A 22,262-nucleotide genomic window follows, 5' to 3' on the forward strand; every position below is an offset into this window, starting at 1 on the left:
ACATGTAGGTAATTTACAACGGCACATGAATGTGTTTATTGTACCTTTGGTTATGTTACCTCTCTAGATAAGAAAGGCAAATAGGTATGTAGTCATTGTGCATGATTTTCTTGTTTTATAAATGACTATCTTGTCCATGTTGAGAAAACCAGATTCTGGTTCCTCAGTAATAACCATTTATGATGATAAATGATAATCATTTATGTACTATGATATATTTACATTGTTTTCCCTTTGGTTTTCTCAGTCGTATATTTTTTAAAGCCTAAAAAATTATGCAGAAATTCTCTTTTCCTGTAAGGCTATTTTTAAGAGCCTTTTAAATGTTACATTATTAGCTCTTAAATAGGGCACTTAAGTAGGCCACTGGACAAGAAGAAATACGAAACTATGCATAATCTTATAATTTTATTATTACTGGAAGGCATTATCTCTTAGCCCAAACATACATATCTAAAAACAAACTGTAGTATAGGGATCTGATTAATATACTTGTGTTTTACAGTAAAAGTAAAATTTGTCCTGTCTTTATCAACCTTTTGTTTCCTCCCATTTTAGGTAGAAGATGTATTACAGCGTTGTCGAGAATACTTAATTAAGAAAATCAATGCAGAGAATTGTGTGCGATTGTTGAGTTTTGCTGATCTGTTCAGTTGTGAAGAATTAAAGCAAAGTGCTAAAAGAATGGTAGAGCACAAGTTCACTGCTGTGTATCACCAGGAAGCATTCATGCAGCTGTCACATGACCTACTGATAGACATCCTCAGTAGTGACAATTTAAATGTTGAAAAGGAGGAGACAGTTCGCGAAGCTGCTATGCTGTGGCTAGAGTACAACACAGAATCACGATCCCAGTATTTGTCTTCAGTTCTTAGCCAAATCAGAATTGATGCACTTTCAGAAGTAACGCAGAGAGCTTGGTTCCAAGGCCTCCCACCCAATGACAAGTCTGTAGTGGTTCAAGGTCTGTATAAGTCTATGCCCAAGTTTTTCAAACCAAGACTTGGAATGACTAAAGAGGAGATGATGATTTTCATTGAGGCATCTTCAGAAAATCCTTGTAGTCTTTACTCTTCTGTCTGTTACAGCCCCCAAGCAGAAAAAGTTTACAAGCTGTGCAGCCCACCAGCTGATTTGCAGAAGGTTGGGACTGTTGTAACTCCTGATAATGACATCTATATAGCAGGTGGTCAAGTTCCTCTGAAAAACACAAAAACAAATCACAGTAAAACAAGCAAACTTCAGACTGCCTTCAGAACTGTGAATTGCTTTTATTGGTTTGATGCACAGCAAAATACCTGGTTTCCAAAGACCCCAATGCTTTTTGTCCGCATAAAGCCATCTTTGGTTTGCTGTGAAGGCTATATCTATGCAATTGGAGGAGACAGTGTAGGTGGAGAACTTAATCGGAGGACCGTGGAACGATATGATACTGAGAAGGATGAGTGGACAATGGTAAGCCCTTTGCCTTGTGCTTGGCAGTGGAGCGCAGCGGTTGTGGTTCATGACTGCATTTATGTGATGACACTGAACCTCATGTACTGTTATTTTCCAAGGTCTGATTCATGGGTGGAAATGGCCATGAGACAGACTACCAGGTCTTTTGCTTCAGCTGCAGCTTTTGGTGATAAAATTTTCTATATTGGAGGGTTGCACATTGCTACCAATTCTGGCATAAGACTCCCCTCTGGCACTGTCGATGGGTCTTCAGTAACTGTGGAAATTTACGATGTGAATAAAAACGAGTGGAAAATGGCAGCCAACATCCCTGCTAAGAGGTACTCAGACCCCTGTGTTAGAGCTGTTGTGATCTCAAATTCTCTTTGTGTGTTCATGCGAGAAACCCACTTAAATGAGAGAGCTAAATACGTCACCTACCAGTATGATCTGGAACTTGACCGGTGGTCTCTGCGGCAGCATATATCTGAACGTGTACTGTGGGACTTAGGGAGAGATTTCCGGTGCACTGTGGGGAAACTTTATCCATCCTGCCTTGAAGAATCTCCATGGAAACCACCAACTTACCTTTTTTCACCGGATGGGACAGAGGAGTTTGAACTGGATGGAGAAATGGTTGCACTACCACCTGTATAGTTGGGGAGTTTAGGGAGTGCACGCCTGATTTATGTGCTTTGTCATTTTCTTTGCTAAACGAGAGGCTATGAAAGGACTAAATATGAGTACATAAAAATCTATCTTTGATAAATTTTATTTTTATGCCCTACTTAATATTTGCATCAGTATAATATATATCAGTGAGTCTTACAGAAAGATATGCTTCCATAATATGAAATAGATTATCCAATAATTGAGAAACTTTTACATGTATCATGAGAGCATAAGAATCTGGATTATCTAACATCGTTAGCCCTGTGTTATGTACAGTTCAAAAAGTTCACTTATTAAAGTAGTTTCCTGTTCCTAGTGTGGTATATCACAGATTGTGCTGAGGTTATTTTTAGTATATGTATTTCATTCCCGTGCTTCTGTTCTGAAGTCCTGAAAAACAGCTGTTTTTTCAGTGTAATTAATTCAGCTGCACTTAACACTAGTGTCCATGTTGGTATAGAAGTGTTGTCTAAATCCTATACTATAGTTGAGGAAGATCTTCCATTTCATGGTATTGCACAGGGAGAGCTATGACTGCAGGATCAGTCTAACTATACTATTAGGTGCATGTACTCTCTTTTCACTAACTTATACTTGTCTGTCTAGAATACAGGTCTTCCAATCAGCTGGTCATTTACCAGGTGTGGACTTAAGTTGCTGGGCTTGCAATAAGAATTGCTAGTCCCTTGTTGTGCGGGTCTGTGTGGAGCTTTAATCAATAAATGCCTCCACTCTCTGTATTACATTAACATTGGCTCATGCGTATAACTACCTGCTGCTGTTGTATTTCTCCATCTTAAAGATTTAGAGTGGGTTAACCAGGTCATTACATCTTAATTTAATAACAAGCATTACTGTAGAGTGATTGTGTATAGATATCCATTAGCTGTCAGGGTGTGTTTTTTTTTAACCTGTCATGTGTGGGGGGGGGTGGGGTAGGATTAGAAAGGTGAACTGTTCAGGAATTCTCTGCACTAGCTGTGCAGAAGAGCAGATAACTAGTGCTGCTCTGGCATTAATCCCAGGAACCACTAGCAGTAGCGGGGGCGCCGCCAACCTAACATGAGCACAGGTGCTTCATGACGACATCACTAGCATGTTCAACTGCATCATGTTCTGGCACTGTATTTTGAATGACATTAATTTATTAAATAAATTGTATATATACGATATCTCTTGTGATGGCAACGGTGTGCTTTTAATTTTACTGGGGCAGTTTAACTTGTTACAAGTGGTTTTTTGTTTTTTTCCAGCATTCTGACATACACACACACACACACACACACATTTGGCTTTCCTTTATTGTCTGATTTGAACCTTACTGTATCAACATCAACTTTAGAGACACAGAGACAAGGCTTTAACCCTGGTCCCAGATTAGGATCATCTGGAGTACGTTTAAATTGCTGAGCCTCATCCCAAACAAAACAAACCACAATTTCTGGTGGGTGGACTCAAGGACCCAAGCAACAGTGTCTTTCAAAGCACTACAGGTGATTCTTTTGGGCAGTCACATTGAGAAAGAACCCTTGGTTTAGGCCTTAAATAAGGATCTCATTCTGGATTGCCAGTCTTCCTACAGCACATTGCCAATCATGTTTACGAACTTTAACTGCCTCTCACTGCCTACTGAATAAAGTCCCAAATTCTTTAGCACTTTTACGGCTCTCTGTAATTTGACTTTAAATTACTTTTACAGCCTCATCTTAACATTGTTTTCCCCTATACTTTAACTCCTAATCGGGCTTTTGCTGTTCTTTCCTGCCTTTGCTTATGCTACTTGCTCTACTCACAGTGGTCTTTTTGTCTCTATTCTGCCTGTAGCTGTCTTTCTGTATTTAAGATCTACTTGGGGCAGGGTATTGTTTTGTGTTTTTTTTTTAATTCAAGTTAGTTAACATGTAGTGTAGTATTGGTTTCAGGAGAATTCAGTGATTCATCATTTATGACACCCAATGCTCATCTCCAGTGTCCTCCTTAATGCCCATCACTCATTTTAGCCCATCCCCCCACCCAACACCCCTCCAGCAACCCTGTTTGTTCTCTGTATTCAAGAATCTCTTATGGTTTGCCCCCTCTCCGTTTTTATCTTATTTGGCTTGGGGGCAGTTTTTAAATGAATGCTTCCCTGCTAACCACCTCTTCCCCCGTGCTGGAAAGAGTCCCTTCTCACACGTCCTCAGTACCTTGTACCTTGACCTGTTAATTGTACCATTCTGTTGAGTGCTCTTACTGGCACTCTTCTACAAAACGATGTTTTTGAGGGGAGGAGTTTTCTTATGTACAGCTGCATCCCCTTGCAGTGTAGCATAGTTGGTGATAAAAATGTTGAACAAAAGCTGATACATGTAAAGGGCCTTGAGTTTGAAATAGTCAAACCCAAATTATTCTCATTAGGAGTTCCACTAGTAGTCATCTCTTTTCTTCACTTAGCTCTCCATCCAGTTTAGGTCTGTCATCTTAATGCTCCGGCCACTCTCTTGGCAATATCCTAAACTCCTTTGTTTTCCTGTCATTATTTTGTCACTGTGGGGCAAAACCTGAATCGTCGATGAGTTCAGCTCTCTGCCTGATTACTGTTGGGCTGCTGAGCACTGCCACAGGAAACCACATGATGGCACAGATTGGTGCCACTGTATCATCTGCGGTCACCATCCACAACCACTAGATCCTCAATAGTAGCAAGCTACCCTTCATTATTCGAAGCAATTTGAAACCTCCAGTCTTAGGAAATCTTCACCTTCCCCAACTCTGGGAGCAGATTACTATTTCACAGGAAAATGATAGAGCACAAACTCTGAACTGCATCACTAAATCTGTACCTTCCTCCACTACAAGTTCTTCCTCTTCTATTCAGAGAGAAAATAAAAGAGTCAAGGATCTGTATTAAAGATACCATCTTTTCCAAGCTTCTTGCCAAGTCTGCTCTATGATTCCTCTGGCTTCCAAACTTGCTTGTGCACCAGAATCTTGTCAGGATTAAATACAGATTCCCGGACTCTACCCAGACCTTAAGCTTGAAGCAATCCTCCCTGATTCTGAAGCTGCCTTCTCATCCCTTCACTGCCTTCAACTTCCCTAGTTGGCTCTTTTCCTTTCTCTTTAAACATGACCAAACCTTTTTGTAAAACAGTCTTTTCCTCCTCACCCCCTTCCTTCTTTCCCTCTTCAAAACCTAATTCCTTCCTGGAATTGCCTTTGACAAACCGTATCTCACCATTTACCACTGAACCATGTGAGCCTGGTTTCTGCCACTATCACTCTACTGAAACTTGAACTTTGTTTTGTTTGTTTTAAGTTTATTTTCAGAGAGCACGAGCATGCAAGTGAGCAGGAGAGAGGCAGAAGGAAAGGGAGAGAGCATCCCAAGCAGGCTCCATGCGGTCAGAACCCAACACGGGGCTTGAACTCAAGAACTGTGAGATCATGACCTGAGCTGAAATCGAGGGTTGGATACTTAACTGCCTGAGCCACCCAGGCGCCCCTCTTTTTCTTTCTTTTCTTTTCCTTTTTTTTTTTTAAGTCCAGACTGGACTCTGCTGGTTTGCTTTGACACATAATAGCACTTTACACTGTTGAACACTATTTGAAAGACTCTAAACTGTACTTGTGACGTTACACTCGCCTGGTTTTCTTCCTACCTCTGGGGCCTTTCCTCAGAAGCTGACTTCACCTCTTTTGCATCTTGATTTTGTATATTCACACATGCCTTAACCAGTACTGTTTACTTCAGTGACTTCTGTTGATTTCCTTCGGCCTAGACCTTCATCTGAGAGCCTGACTTGGATATTGTCTTAGCTTGGGCTGCTATAACCAAGTGCCATCGACTAGGTGGCTTAGGAATTTGTTTCTCGCAGTTCTGGAGTCTGGAAGTCTGAGGTCAGAGTCAGATCATGGTCAGATTCTGAGGAGGACCCTTTCCTGGGCTAATATAGACTGCTGACTTCTTGTATCTTCATGTGGCAAAAAAAAGATGGAGCAAGACCTCTGGCCTCTTATAAGGGTACTAATGAGAGTCACGAAGGCTCCACACTCAACCTAATTACTTCCCAATGCCATCACACTGAGATTAGAGTTTCAGCAAATGAATTTTGGAGGGACACAAACAGTCCAAAACAAATCTCTAGCTTGAGTATCTCAGTTATCTCACACCCAACATGTCTTAAGATCTCCCCCCCCCCCCCGCCGCCCCCCCCACTCACACCTCACACATGCATCTGGTTCAGGTTCTTTCAGTAAACAGCACCATCATCCATCCTGCTGTTTAGGCCAGAATCTTGGGAGTTAATTTGACTTTCCTCTCTCCCTCATCTCCATATCCTGTGAGTCAAAGGGCCTTCTAGTTTCTCTTAAATTATCTCTTGAACTCATCTTCATTTCTAACACATCAATCTAAAGCCCCTATCATTTCACCTTGAGAACTTAATTTCTTAAATCTTTTAAAAAACAAAACCGCTTTCTTGAGCTGTAATTCAAATAGCAAACAACACAATTATAAAACATTTCATGACTCCAAAAGCCCATACATACTCTCCATTTCTCCCCAAATGATTGCTGCTGATCCCCTTCTTTGTTCACACTTTTTCCACACCACAATCAACTTATCTTTTTCCAACAATTATGTCATGTCTTTGCTTTGAACTTTTACTGTCTTTGGAATACAGTGCTGCGGGTTCCTTTCTGATTTACAAGGACTTTAGAATCTGATCTCTCCTTGCTTTTCTAGCCTAATTTTCTTCCTTACAGTTTATAAACTCACTAAATTGAGATTTGTTAGTTACTTTAATAGGCCTTGTCCTCTTTCACATAAAATTTTTTCTCCCTCAAACACTCTTCCCCTTTGGTTAGATCTAAGATAACCATACATCCTGGTTTATACTTGTTCTCCCTTTGACTTTTAAAAATTCCTGTTTGGATGGTAAATGCTATGGTGATCCTGGTTAAATTCAATTCACATGTCAAGTAATTTCCTTTAGGTGCCTTAAAAAAATTCTATCTTGGGTTCCTTTTATTTAAATCTCAATTGTACCCAATATTGTACAGCATTCATCAAGCTATCTTATAACTTGTTTTGACTGTCTTTACCACTGCTGTGAGGGCAAGGGCTTGCATCTACTCTCTATTTCTGTATCCTCAACATCTAAATGCCTAGCACGTAGTAGACACAAAATAAAAATCTATACAAAGGAGTGCAGAGGTCACAAAGGGAATTTGAATTCAGACCACTATTTTGGAATTGTAGTAATTAGTCGTGGAGTATCTGACACTATGGAGAAAGGATTTATCAAATAAATTAACATCAAATGATTTGGCATTTAAAAAAGAAAAAAAAATAACTCACCAACATATAAAAAGGATTTGGCCAAGGAGGTTTTATCCCAGGAATGAAAGGTTGGTATAACATCTGAAAATCACATAATACACCATATTAGCAGAATAATGGAGAAAAATCATATGATCTCAGTAGGCATAGAAAATATATTTGACAAAATCTGATACCCTTTTATGACAAAAACAGCAAATTAGGGAAGGAAATATGCTCAATCTGATACTGAACATCTATGAAAAACATACAGCTAATGTCATGCTTAATAGTGAAAGACTAAAAACTTTCCCCCTAAGATCAGGAACTAGACAAGGATGTCTGCTTTCATCACTTGTTGTATTTTATATACTATCAATCATAAAAAATCATTAACAATGACATAACAAAATTAGGAATAAATTTAGCAAAAGACGTATAAGGCCTGTACACTGATAACTATACAACATTGCTGAGATAGATTAAAGACCTAAAGAAGTGCAGATAGAGCATGTTCATGGATTGAAAGAATATTGTTACGATAGCAATTCTGAGTTGTTCTACACATTTAATGCAATCCCTATCAAAATGCCAGTACACTTTTTTTTCTCAGAATTGAGCTGATTTTAACATTTTTACAGAAAAGCAAAGGATCTGCAATAGCCAAAACCATTTTTACAAAAAGAACAAATTTAGAGCCCTTACACAAAAAATTTCAGGGGTGCCTGGCTGGCTTCAGTCGGTAGGGCACGTGACTCTTTGTCTCAGAGTTGTAGTTTTGAGCCCCATTTTGGGTGTAGAGATTAAAATCTTTTGGGGCACCTGTGTGGCTCAGTTGGTTAAGCGTCCGATTTGGGATCAGGTCATGATCTCCCAGCCTTTGAGTTTGAGCCCCATGTGGGGCTCTATGCTGACAGCTCAGAGCCTAGATCCTACTTTGGATTCTGTGTCTCCCGCACTCTACCCCTCCCCCACTCACGATCTTTCTCTCAAAAATAAACATTAAAAAATTTTTTTAATCTCAAAATGATACTATAATGAAGAGTATGGTACTACATGATGATGTAGATAGGCACAATACAGTAGAATCCAGAGACATATTTTCATGTGTTTATGATCAATTTTTTGACCAAAGTGCCAAGGTAATTCAATAGGGAAAGACAGTTTTTTCAACAAATGCTGCTTGAAAAATGTGTTCATGTTTTTATACATATGAATATTCATAGAATTACTAAAAGAAACATGGATGAGTTCCTCTATGTGATATTGTGACACCTGCTGGTATCTGAGAATATTTAAAATTGTTACTATCTCTGATATCTTTAAAGAGCTTTTAAAAATAAAAAGACCAAGGACTCTACAGGGAATTGATTCTGTGAGATAAACAATGAACAGGAAAAGAAATGGCTAACCGAAACATGCTCACCTCATTCATATTAAGTGAAACACACACACAAATAAAACCAACACTGAGATACTATTTCTTATATATTAAATTGGCAAAAATCTAAAAGATTGACATACTGTTAGTGGAGAAACAGGCACATTCGTACATTGTTAATGGTCCTGCAAATTATTATCATAGTTGTTGGGGATTTGGGCATACCGATAAAATTACCAATCCTTTCAACCAGCAATCTCATATCTAGTGATTTCTCCCCAAAACAAAATGACAAAATGTATTTTTCCACCTGGCAAAAAAAATATTTTTAACTGTAAATATGCACAAGGCTGTTACCCTTAGAACATTAATTGCAATAGCAAAAAAAAAAAAAAAACAAAAAAAGGAAGAAAGAAAAAAAAGAAAAAGCAACAACAACAAAAAACCCAAACCAGAAACAACTCAAATGTCCATCAGGAGAGGATTGGTTAAATAATGTCAAATCCAGGGGCGCCTGGGTGGCTCAGTTGGTTAAGCGGCCGACTTCGGCTCAGGTCACGATCTCACGGTCCATGAGTTCGAGCCCTGTGTCGGGCTCTGTGCTGACAGCTCAGAGCCTGGAGCCTGTTTCGGATTCTGTGTCTCCCTCTCTCTGACCCTCCCCCATTCATGCTCTGTCTCAAAAATAAATAAACGTTAAAAAAAAAATTAAAAAAAAAATGTCAAATCCACAGAGATCTCCAAATTAATGAGCAAGGTAGAAAGTGTGTGTGTGTGTGTGGTAAAATATATATTATTTTATCTATAATATTTGCTTATGTGTTTAAAGTAGAAAAAGAAATTACAAACATTTTTAAATGGTTAATTAGAGGGAGAGGGAAGGAACAGAATGAGGGCCAAAAATAAAAGTCTTCTTCGACTTTGAATATATCTTGTTTGGTAAATCTGACTAGAACTAGGTAAACTTTTACATAATTATAAGGCAAAATTAAATTTTAAAAATTTAGGATGAAGCTAATGAATCTAAATTAGTATCCAGTGGGTGGCATAACCACACAAAAAATTACACACAGTAATTTGTGCATCCCTAATGGAACAAACCGTAAGGAAAAAAAATCTTTCAGTGTTGTCAGTCACATTGTTAGTGGTAGTGTTGGTATCCGCATCCCGAGACATACTGTGTGTTCAAGCAAATGAATAATAATCTAATCTGTTATTACGAGAATCTCTTTAGAACTGGGATTCTCTGCGTGGGGGAAAGGAGAACCAGACGTAAAACAGAGGAGGGCAAGTAAAATCCCTGTGGTCCTGAGTTTGCAGTGCAAATATCTGTAGATACTCACCATACATCTTGAACAAAACATATTTTCCTCCTTTCTACTGAAAAGGTCTGGAAACAATTACCAATCATGGCAGGGAGCATCCTAGCCCCTGGACTGTAGTTTTGGAGATAATATTTCCTAATAAAAGGAACCAAAGATTCTGGAAGAAAAGGCTGATTCTAGATATGAGGCAAGAAATGTACAAAGGAGGCTAGAAACACCTTACACCAGCTACCAAGGAAACTATCGAAGGCTGTTACAGTCACGTCAAAAGACTTAGGAACCAACTAGCCAACATGAACCATTGGCCAGGCCTGACCAGGGCTCCGTCGGATGGGAAACATCTAAGATTCGAGATTGCTGGAAAGGCCCGAGGGCCCATAAGGGAAGCCGAGGCATATGGGGTGTGACAGTAATCACCATGCAAACCTTTTCCTCAATGGCTTAGTGCTATGGAACTGCTGGCCACAGGAATATGACCTGGTGGGTGAGGGTAGGCCCCATCCAACAGGCCAGGATGGCCCAATGCTTGAAGGAAGGTGCGGGGAGCAAATTGCACTTGTGAGAGACGGCATGACTCAGCATCCAGGCTCCCTGGGATCAGTCCCCAGTCTGGCTTTGTAGGGACTGACAGCATGCACAGAATTCTTTTAAAAAGAGAAAAAGGGCACCTGGGTGGTTCAGTCAGTTGAGCTTCTGACTCTTGCTTCTGGCTCAGGTCACGATCCCAGGGTTGTGGGATTGAGCTCTGCTCAGCGCAAAGCCTGCTTGGAATTCTAAAAAAATAAATAAATAGAATAAAATAAAAAAGAAAAGAACCATTGCAAAGAGAGGACAATGTGAGCAACAGTAAGAATAACTCCAAGAAGAAGATACACACGTTAATAATTTTTTGCGAATTAAAGCTTCTGAATCATAACACATCTCCCCTTCACTTGTTGTGGTTAATTTTCATCACTGTGCCAGAAGCAGTATTTTGGGCAGGGGACGGGGGTGGGGCAGTAAAATGCAAATATTGATATATGTCTTTGAAAGTAGATCTTTTTCCAATACCAACCACATGTTGTGTGACATATCTTCTATGCTGAAAATATTCCTCTCTATGAGGGTGCCAGCTGTTTAATGGTACATAAAGGGACCTTAATTTTACCCTTAATCTACTGAACCTCCTAGTGGATACCACATAAAATAGGTCAATGCCTTTTTTTTTTTCCTGGAAATGGTCTATTAAATATTTAACCTTTTTATCTTCTTCAAAAATAAAAACATTAGCATGAAAATTTTCAAAAACTCTCTTACTTTTATGTGGAAAAAGTGTACCCATTAGAATATTTGATTTATTAAACCCTAAATAAGAGGACTTTATGTCAAAAGAAATGTCATTAATCATCTAACATAATGAATGTCAAAAAATCTGCTCATGTGTTCCTGCCAAAATATGGAAACTTACTATTTTTTAAAAAATTTTTAAATGTTTGTTTATTTTTAAGAGAGAGAGTGAGACAGAGCATGAGCAGGGGGAGGGACAGAGAGAGGCAGACACAGAATCGGAAGCAGGCTCCAGGCTCTGAGCTGTCAGCACAGAGCCCAACGCGGGACTCAAACCAGGAACCTTGAGAACATGACCTGAGCCGAAGTCAGATGCCCAACCGACTAAGCCACCCAGGTGCCCCTGGAAACTTATTTTGAGGGAAAAAAAGAACTATTACAGAAAAACAAAATAACTCCAGTGGATTAGAATGTATTAAATACATTTAATCCACAAGTTCATTTTAAAAAAAAATTTTTTTAATGTTTGTTTATTTTTGAGACAGAGAGAGACAGAGCATGAGCAGGGGAGGGGCAGAGAGAGAGGGAGACACAGAATCCGAAGCAGGCTCCAGGCTCCGAGCTGTCAGCACGAGCCCAACGTGGGGCCCAAAGTCACAGATCGCGAGATCATGACCTGAGCCGAAGTCAGACACTCAACCGACTGAGCCACCCAGGCGCCCCGAGATAGCACTACTTCTTATTCCAAAATGGATCTAGGCAATAATCATTAATATCAAAATATCAGGAAAACAACAACAAAAAGAGAGAGAGAATTATGTTGGTAGGATGACAGCCTACCTATAATCATCTTGCCTCTTCTCTCCATCAAGGAAACCTGATCAAGTCTCTATACCCAAGTACCAATTTATGAAACTATAGAAGTTAGAAGAACGCGTTAAATTATGCAATCAACAAAATCCAGATTTTGGAAAACCACACAGGACAAATGACTCCATTTCTTTAACAAATTGAAAAAACAAAGTTGTAGAAGGAGGAACCTATAATAGAAACTTAAAAGATTTATCCACTCATAGCATTATGTAGACTTTACTTTGGTCCTGATTCAACCAAAAATTAACATGGCTTCACACAGAAACTTGTACACAAATGTTCATAGCAACATTATTTATAATAGCCAAAAAGTGGATAAATAAAAATGTGGTATACCCGTACAATGGAATTCAGCAGTAAAAAAAGATCCATGCTGCACTATAGATCAATCTTGAAAACTTTACGCTACGTGAAAGAAGTCAGACAGAAAACACCACATATGGTATTATTCCATTTATATGAAATGTACAAAATAGGCAAATCCATAGCATGTATGTTAGTGGTTGCCAAGGGATGACTGGGAAATGGTAAGTGACTGCTATTGGATACAGGGTTTTCTATTTGGGATGATGGAATTAAGATAGTGATCATGACTGTACATCTTTGTGAAAACGCTATAAACCACTGAATTATATACTTTAAATGGATAAATTTTATGGGATGTGAATTGTATGTCAAAAAATATGGCATTCATGAGACAAATGGAAATTTAATTACTGATTTGTTACTCGATAATATTAAGTTATCAGCTTATAACATTACAACATCTTTGTTTTAGAGATACATCTTAAATATTTACAGATGAAATATACTGCTGGGGTTTGCTTCAAAAACAGTATTTTCCAGGTATCAGAGAAAGAACTGTATCAGGCAAGAATTATCAGTGGATGCTGTGATGATCCTAAAATATGTCCACAAATTCTTTGATAGTCTCCCTTCAAGAATTGGAGCTTGGGGGAAAAAAAGTTTAGAGCTTATTGTTTCTTATAATGTGGGTTGGACTTAGTCACTTAAAAAAAAATGTTTATTTATTTAGAGAAACGGGGAGGGGGGGGGGGAGAGGGAGACAGAGAATCCCAAGCAGGCTCCATGCTGTCAACACAGAGTGTGATGTAGGGCTCGAACCCACAAACTGCGAGATCATGACGTGAGCTGAAACCAAGAGTCTGACGCTTAACCGACTGAGCCACCCAGGCGCCCCTGGATTTAGTAACTCCTAATGAGTCCGCTGTAGTGGAAATGACAGTGTATGAGTCCCAAGAGCAGGTCACAAAAGGCATTGCTCTCTCAGGGATCACTTGCTCTAGAGGAAACCAGTCCATGCCACGAGGACACAGAAGCAACTCTAGAGAGAAGTTTGTGAAGCAAGGAACTGACAGTTTCAGCACAACTTGCCAGGTATATGAATGAACTGTCTTGGCAATGGATTCTCCAGCCCCAGGTAAGCCTTCAGATGATGGCAACTTTTGGCCAACACTGAAATGTAATCTCACCAGAGATCCTGAGGCAGAAACATCAAGCTAACCACTACCAATTTCCTGACCCACAGAAACTGAGATCATAAATACTGTTTTAAACAACTAAGTTTTGACATATGTATTATGCAGCAACAGGTAAATACAGACGCTGAATCTAAGGGAAATGTTGATGATAAGCAGATTATTTGCATGATCTTAAAGCATCTCCGCACAGACTGTTTCTTATTTGCAAGGGGGGAGGCAGTAACTGTAGAGTGATGCAATTGGGCAACAACCTTGACCAGTGATCAAGATCAACATCACCAATAAGGGGCAGATAGCCATACGCCTCCACATGTGATATCCTGAGAGGAACACAACATAAACTAGGCAGTATTCTGGGCAAGAATGTGTATTTGGAATCTAATCATAAGAAAATGGTAGACAGATCCCCAGTGAGGACCATCTTACTAAAAAAAAAGGAAGAGGTATTTATTTTGCCAAAATGTCAATGCTATAAAAGAGAAAGTCTCTGGAAATGGAGGCTGACAACTGAATACAACACCTAGCCCTGAACTGGAAGGGAAAAAATGCTATAAAGAACATAATCAACAAAATTGGAATATGCAAGGTGGAACAGAGATAAAATTGAGTCAGTGTTAAATTTACTGAAGTTGGTGACTGTACTATACGTAAGAGAATATCCTCATTTTAAAGAAATACATAATGAAGTATTTAAGGGTAAAGGGCTATGATACACGTAACTTGCCCTCAATAGGTGGAAAAAAAGTGTTTGGGGGAGGGTTGTGTGTGTGCGTGAGAGCGAGAGAGATGAAGGGATGAATCTGGGAAAAGGGTGATAGGTATTTGATTTTGTCTTACTATTTTCATTTTTTGTTCCTTACATGTATGCTTGAAATTATTTCCAAATAAAAATTTAAAAGATAAAAATTCTGTGGGATTGAGGGGAAAAAGTAACGGTAAAAATGAAATAAAGCTGGCTGTAAGCTGACAATTATTGAAGCTGAATGGTATATTGTAAAAGGAGGTTTACTAAATTCTTCTACTTTCGTATATATTTGAAATATTCCATAATAAACGGCGGTGAAGTGTGAGAGAACTGAAGTTAAAGATCCCAAGTGTCTCTTCCAGTGCCTAGTTCTGTGGTCTTTTTAAATGCATTAACAAAATTATTTTTAAGGGGGCGCCTGGGTGGCCCAGTTGGTTAAGTGGCCAACTCTTGATTTTGGCTCAGGTCACGATCTCATGGTTCATGAGTACGAGCCCCACGTGAGGCTCTGTGCTGACAGCGTGGAGCCTGCTTCGGATCCTTGGTCTCCCTCTCTCTGCCCCTCCCCTACTTATGCTCTCTCTCTTAAAAATAAGTGCTAAAAAATAAGAAAAAAAAATTTTTTTAGTGCATTCCCAATGTTACATAACCATCACCACCATCCATCTCCAGAACTTTTTATCTTGCAAAACTGAAACTCTGTGCCCAGTAAACACTATCTCCCCTCCCCACTCGCCCTCCTTCCAGCCTCTGGCAACCACCCCTCTACTTTCTGTCTCTATGATTAGGACTACTCCAGGTCCCTTATACAAGTGGAGTCACACAGTATTTGTCCTTTTGGGCCTGGCTCATTTCACTTAACAGTGACTTCACGGCTCATCCGTGCTGTAGCAGGTGCCAGAATTTCCTTCCTTTTAAAGGCTGAATGATACTCCATTGTCTGTACACGGCACATTCTGTTTGTCTGTGCCTCTGTTTGTGGACACTTTGGCTGTTTCCACCCTGACTACTGGAAAAATGCTGCTGTGACCATGGTGTACATGAGCTCGTTGAATCCCTGCTTTTAATTTCAAGCCTGGATTTTTACAATTTGTTAGGGAAAGAGTTATATTTTAAATTCCTCTTACCATCTGGGATCTAGTTTGTTTGATGTTTTTAAGTGATCTTCAAAGGGGCGATGATCATGCTTTTCCAGAGAAAGCACAGACGTGACTGGTCTTGACCGTTGCAGCTGAGCTCGTGTCTCATTTCAGACGGGTTCCTTCACGTGCAGTGCTATTCACGTGCCTATTTGACAGTTATTTCTGTTGGACGGATTGGATAATAGGAACCCTGTTTTAGGTTTTGGACACCGGGTAGGCACAGGGAAAAATGACCAAAGTTGGTCAAGTTCATGAGAAAGGGCTTGTGGGCCTGGTTTCTCTAGTAGCACAATCCCCTTCTGTGAGGCCTGAGTACTATTATTTTCTCATGGTTGCTTTTCCCCATGTACCCCAGGATGGTGGCACTTCCTTCCCCTTTCCTAAAGGGTTACATAATTATGCAGACCAGCATCATGGGCCTTTTTCCACTTGGACAGTACTTTCTGGAACTGCTAGATTTCCAGATGAGAACTGTTTATTCTGGATCAGACTTAATTTGGTCAGCTGAATCCTCCTGGGTATGGAGAGTTTTTCTTACCCTTGGCCTACTTTTTGTGGTACTAAATATCCTTTTACAGTTTCACCAAGCACTTTGTAAAATAGAAATAGTTGAAAGTGCTGCTTTATTTTGCTTCCTTAGCTCCTTTTGCTGTTTCAGTACGTACATCAGTTACCCTGGGGTTGGTAAACTGTAACCAGAGAGCCTTGCACTGGAAGGGATGTCACAATATTCATCAAGTGCCTACTATGCGCCAGCCCCTCCCCCGCACCATCCATTATAATACTAGATAGTTATTACCCCCAGAACATTAAGAGTGGTGATGGAGATGTGTTCAGGGCCTAATGGGAAAAAAAGAAAGACAGGAAAAGCGAGAGGCTTTTACTTATGTGTAATGTCTTCTCTACCCTGATCACTGCTTGGATTGTCCCCTCCAACACATTACCATTCATTAGCAGAAGTAAATCACCAAAGTGTCATTGATCTCCAAAATCAACTCATTTTTCCATGTTCTCAAACCAGCATGGGAAAAACTGGGAAAAGACAAAGGAAGAAGAAGTGCAGAGGGAAACAAGTTGGGATTCCTGCCCTCCTGTGAACCGCCTGTATTCGTATAATCTTTTTTCTGTATTTTCCTCTTCTCTACATTACCTCACTTTTCAGTGATTAATAGCTAACATTACAAGTGAGCATCATACTTATTAGTATTAGTTTTTCTAAATGTTTATTTTGTGTATTTTGAGGGGGAGAGGAGCAGAGAGAGGGAGAGAGAGAATCCCAAACAATTTCCATGCTACAAGCGCAGAGCCCATTGCAGGTCTTGATCTCACAAACCAGGAGAATGTGACCGGAGCTGAAACCAATAGTCGGACACTTTACCAAGCCACCCAGGTGCACATTGTTAGTATTACTCTTAAGTGTCATAGCAATCCTTCTGTTGTTCCCAATTTTTCATTATCCTTTACAGTGACATAGAACTCTATACACATACCTTTTTCCCCCTTTTGGATGACTTCCTTGATGTAAACCCTTAGGAATGGAATGTTGGCCAGGCTTAGGATGAGATTAAGTCCATTTAAAATGACTTCGATGCTCTCCCCTAATTAAGGTACAGGTCCATAAAAATGTTCATTCCTGTGTTAGTGACTGGGATCCTGCTTTTTAAAAGGGCACCTTTTAAAGCAATGAAACAAGTATAAGCTTAATATTCAAACGCACTCGAAAAAACTGTTGGAATGCGTGAGCTTGCTAGACTACGGGAAGCATGGATACCCAACAAAGGAAGGAATAAATGGTCAAGTGCTGGAGGAGGGTGTCCACTTCTGTCAGAGTGGCCTTACTCATCATTCATCTGAGACTTTGAGCAGTTTCCCACCTCAGAGAGGAAGTTGGCACCTGTCAGGTCCACTTATATGTGGGGTTTTTTGATATAGAACTGTAATATATATTTTCTCTTCCTCATGATTTTCTTAATAACATCATCTTCTTCTCCCTAGCTTACTTTATTGTAAGAATATCATACTGAATCCATATAACACACAAAATATACATCAATCGACTGTTTATGTTATTATCAGTAAGGCCAGTCGTCAACAGTAGGCTATTCGTAAAGTTCTGGGGGAGTCAAAGTTACACACACATTTTTGACTGCAAAGGTGCCCTTAATCCCGTTGTTCAAGGGTCAACTGCACTTCTTTTCCTTCCTGTATCTGCTGCTTGGGGTTTTCCCTCTCTTCACTCTCTTTTCCTTAAGACTTGTATTCTCACCAAGAGTAACTCGGGGTGGTTGCTATGCATCTCAGTCTCCTTCTGGCTTTAGCATCTCCAGAGGTTCTTAGTTCTCTTCCATCATCACTCATCCCTTCCTAGAGCTTTACTCACTCTGAGCTTCTCCTTTTCTGCATCACAGGCGATGGGACCCCCTGAGGGTGGGCTAAAAATCTGCTCTCACCTTTACGGTCTCTATTCAGAATCTTACCTTCTTCACTCAAGAAACAGAGCAAATGCCACTTCCTCTGTTGGAGAAGTCAAGTACGCCAAAGATGGCCGACGGGGCTAAAACAAACTCTGGTTTCCAGCTTAGAGACCCCTCCTCTGGGTTCTTCTTCCTTTGTTTGCTGTGTGGGCAAAACCCCCCACAGATATGGACATTGTCGGCTATAAATTACCCTCCCGACTTGCATTCTGGGCTCAGTCCTTTGGAGAAACAGTCTCCTCTGAGCCCGGCGGTGTAAAATAAATCTCCAATTCACCAAGATCTCCGAGTGCCGCTTGCCTCTTCCACCATGGTTCCAGCCTGGTTCCGTAACACCTCCAGGAAGCCTTCTCTGCTTGTCCCAGCAGAAAGGACTGCCATGGCACTTTAGTGGCCCTCTCAAGACACTCATCACTTTATATCAAATTTTAGAGGTCTCCTCTTGTCTTCTGGACTCCAGACAGGACCCTAGTAAGTCGGTTTGTGACTGAGTGCATCTTTACTTGCTGCTGCTGGGGCTGCAGCCGAGGGGAGCTGTTTTTAGCCGTCAGGTTTGGGGGGCTGCTACCCAGAGCATTTCGGTTCTCTAGCACCTTTATCCTATGTTTTCATATATACGCTGTCTCTCTGACATGCAGGTTTCTATGAATGGAGACAGAGACCCCATAAACAACACTGTCCACAAGGAAACCCATTCCACATTCCCGAGGAATTGTGTTAGAAATTTTGGAAACACTGCCTGCTTTTCAAGGGAGAAAGGTCACAGGATTTAGCCTGATAACTTAGAAGGGAATAAAACACATATCTTCCAACCAGAGAAGTAGTGGAGAGTATCCTTCATTTCCAACAAAGCCCCCAAAGAAAAATGCTAAGGATTCGTTAAGCCCAGATGCTCAAAGGAGTGGAATTCATGGCACACAGAATAAAAATGTTTTAAACCTCGAGTCTCAAAACGAGGGAGCTATCACTAATACTTCAAAGGTGGGAAAATATGTAAGATGAAAAAATTCCAGTCCTGCTGGCCCTGTGATTTTGAACAACCATACAATGGGTGACACACACAAAATATTCATCTTTACCTGTGAAACTTAACCTGGGAATTTCCACTGTAAAAGCATTTAGTGGGAGTGAATGACCTATTGAGGGCACGGAGGCATTGGTGTCTCATGGATGACCTTGCACAAAGGGCCAGTTCAGGGTCACTGCAGCTGAGGATGGTGTAGTTTAACTTCAGTCTCAGTGGTTTCTAGGAAGCGCTGCTGAGGGACCATCATCTAGGGCACAGCCAGGAGGGGCACGTGGAGAGGCTACTTTTCAAATCCTCTGCTATCCGACTTTGACCTAACCATTCCCCAGAGCAAAGCACTGCCTTCTGGGAAAGTTGATCGGGGGTAAAAAAAAAAAAAAAAAAATCCATGGACTGGATTGAATAGAAACGAAAATCCAGATGATGACTGCAGATGGACTTTCTGAGCATACAAAGTACTCCCTGCCTGTCAAGTGTGTGAAGAAAAAGTGAGTTTTCTACACCGTGCTGGTGGGGCAGGTCTCCTGGGTCTTCACTCGGCCAGAAGAGTAACTGAGACGCTGGAGTGGCCCCCGTGCTCTCCCCAATCTCTCAGACTTGCTTTTCACTGACAAGCGCCGCTAAACTCTGGCAAAATCCACGGAAAACACGTTCTCACAGTGACCGCTTTTTGACGGAGAGCGGCAGTCACAGGAGTTTTGTTCTCGGGCCTATTGTTTGGGGCGAATGTGATTTAAAGTCGGCGGAAAGCTGGGAGATTGGACTGCTGAGGAAAGGGCAGGGTGACTGCTGGGTTCCGATAAACATCACTGAATGTGTGGCCAAGGGCAGGGCGAAAGAGGGTGTGAGTCCTTCTCAACCAACTTTCTAATCCGCAGCACCCAACCCGCCTCGTGCCCGCAGCCAAGCCCTTCCAGGTTTTCCCCTGCCTTCTCTGAGTCTATCCCCCTTCTGCCGGCTGACAGGGCTCTCCCCATCCTGACCTAGCCGTGGAGGGCCCAGCCATACCGAAGAACATTCACTGCTTCCAAGTCTGCCTGTGCTGATCTCCCAGCCCTGGAGTCCTCTACAGCCTCTCCCATCACTGCACCTGACTCCCACCTCATCCCCAACGACTCTCACTTACCCTTCAGGTCTCAACTTAGGCCAGGAGAAGAGACTTTGAGTCGTCCCTGTTCAGAAAGCAGCTGGCCACCTTGATGGGCTTAAACGCATCCTGGCCTTTGACCTGGCCCTTTTTGCCCTCTGTGATAACTGCTCACCTGTCCCTGCTGAACAGCGGGCTCCAAAGGGCCAGGCACCACGTGTGTACATAGTAGGCCCTTAAATATTTGATGGGGAGCAGCTGGCGTTTAAAATGCAGTATGAGGGACTTGGGTTAATCTTAAGAGGGGCTTCCCAGTGCGAGTAGCTAAAGAGGAACAAATCTTGGGTCTCTGGAGGCCAGTGTGTCTCTGATGTGTTAAAAGTCCTTAGAGTTTGTGGCTGCCTGGGACAGTTCTGGAAAACACTGGACACTTATGTGATTTTTAGACTTGGGGAATGTCAGCCCTTCAGATTCAAAAAAATAAGGTTCCTTCATCCATCTCCATAAACCAGTGCACAGAACCTGTAACAAAATGAGAAAAATACAGACAAATTAATCAGTACAACTCAATTATTTGGTTTAAAGGATTCTCCTTTACTCTGACCCTATGCTCTTCTCATGTTTGCATATTAAGATGTCTTTGTATGAAGCAAGAGTGAGAAGATGAAGTAGTTTATAGTAGTCCTTACATGGCAAAAGAAGAAATGTTAAAACTTTCTAGCCATGTCCGGGGGCTGGGGTAGTGGGAGGAATTTGACCTCTCTACTCTAGATCACCCTAAAAAGAAGTTCCAGGTGTCCAGGTGAATAAATATGAAAGGCAAAGCTTTAGAAACTCCTAGAAGATCATAGAGAATCTCATGACCTTGAGGTAGAGTAGTCTTATTTACAAATAAGACACAGAAAGATAGGATTTCCTCTAACCCTAAGAGGAAAGACATATTTAACTACATTAAGAATTCTAATCATTAAAACAGATCATAAAGAATGAAGATAAGTCACAGAATGAGATATTTACAACACACATAAATGACAAATAGTATCTAGAATACAAACATATACATGCATATAAAAACTCATAAAACGCTCAAGCAAATAAGAAACAGACAACCTAATAGACAAATGAGTGAAAGACTTGGAACAGGCATTTTACAAAAGTAGAAATCTAGGGGCGCCTGGGTGGCTCAGTCAGTTAAGTGTCTGACTTCAGCTCAGGTCATGATCTCGCGGTTCACAGGGGTTCGAGCCCTGCCATCGGGCTCTGTGCTGACAGCTCACAGCCTGGAACCTGATTCAGATTCTGTGTCTCTGCCTCTCCTTCCTGTGCTCTCCCTCAATGGCTAATAAATAAATGAAAAGGCACTCAACCTTATTAGTATTCAGGGAAATGCAAATCAAAAGCCACAATCGGATACCATTTCACACCCACCAGACTGGCAAAAATTAAATTCCTTGTGATACCAAAGAATTGGAGACAATGCGGAAAAACATCCAGCAGTTTCACTCTGGCATCTACACCCTGGAGAAACACATGCAGGTGCACTAGAATGGTCAGAGCAGCACCGCCATTCATGTCAGCCCTGAACGGGAACCGGCTAAGTCCACCTTTGGCAGACTGGATAAACTGTGGGATAGCTGTAGAACAGCATTGTATTAATAAAACAATGAAGGAGAATAATCTAAAAACAAGAATTAAGCAGAAAAATACAAATGGTGATTCCACTTATTCAAGTTCAAAAATAGACACAAAATAAACTATGCAATTTGGGATACAAATGTAGGAAGAAGGAGGTAAAATTATAAAGAAATAATTATCTCAAAAATGAGTATAAAATACTTCTGGAGGAGGAAGAATTAGGGCCATGGAGAGACACACGGAGTAGGGTTTTTAGGTGCTGGCTAATATGCTACTTCTTACCTGGGTCGTGGTTACATGAATGGTTGCTTTAGATTTATTTTAACGTATATTCCTTGCTCTTTTCTGTAGGTGTATTTCACTTAAGTTGCCCATCTTTTTTTATTTTAGAGAG

At 40.8% G+C, this 22,262-nt stretch overlaps 1 protein-coding gene and 1 long non-coding RNA gene across 3 annotated transcripts in view; one reads left to right on the forward strand and one right to left on the reverse strand.

The window, feature by feature from the left end:
- KBTBD2 (kelch repeat and BTB domain containing 2) overlaps positions 1-3,281 on the forward strand; it is a 23,861-nt gene extending 20,580 nt beyond the window's left edge. For both annotated transcript variants that reach the window (XM_027075229.2, XM_053218252.1), the window contains exon 4: positions 559-3,281. In XM_027075229.2, coding sequence (XP_026931030.1) covers positions 559-2,094 — 1,536 coding nt within the window. In that variant the 3' untranslated portion in view covers positions 2,095-3,281. The remainder of the gene's footprint in view (positions 1-558) is intronic.
- On the reverse strand, positions 785-20,593 carry LOC113604098 (uncharacterized). Its single transcript, XR_003425920.2, has 4 exons — positions 17,136-20,593; positions 15,631-16,677; positions 7,451-7,513; positions 785-1,200 (listed from the first exon to the last, which is right to left on the reverse strand). It is a non-coding gene; the product is annotated as an uncharacterized LOC113604098 (long non-coding RNA).
- Positions 20,594-22,262: the final 1,669 nt, after the last annotated feature.

This window comes from Acinonyx jubatus, chromosome A2, assembly GCF_027475565.1.
Source record: "Acinonyx jubatus isolate Ajub_Pintada_27869175 chromosome A2, VMU_Ajub_asm_v1.0, whole genome shotgun sequence".
Taxonomy (NCBI): Eukaryota; Metazoa; Chordata; class Mammalia; order Carnivora; family Felidae; genus Acinonyx; species Acinonyx jubatus.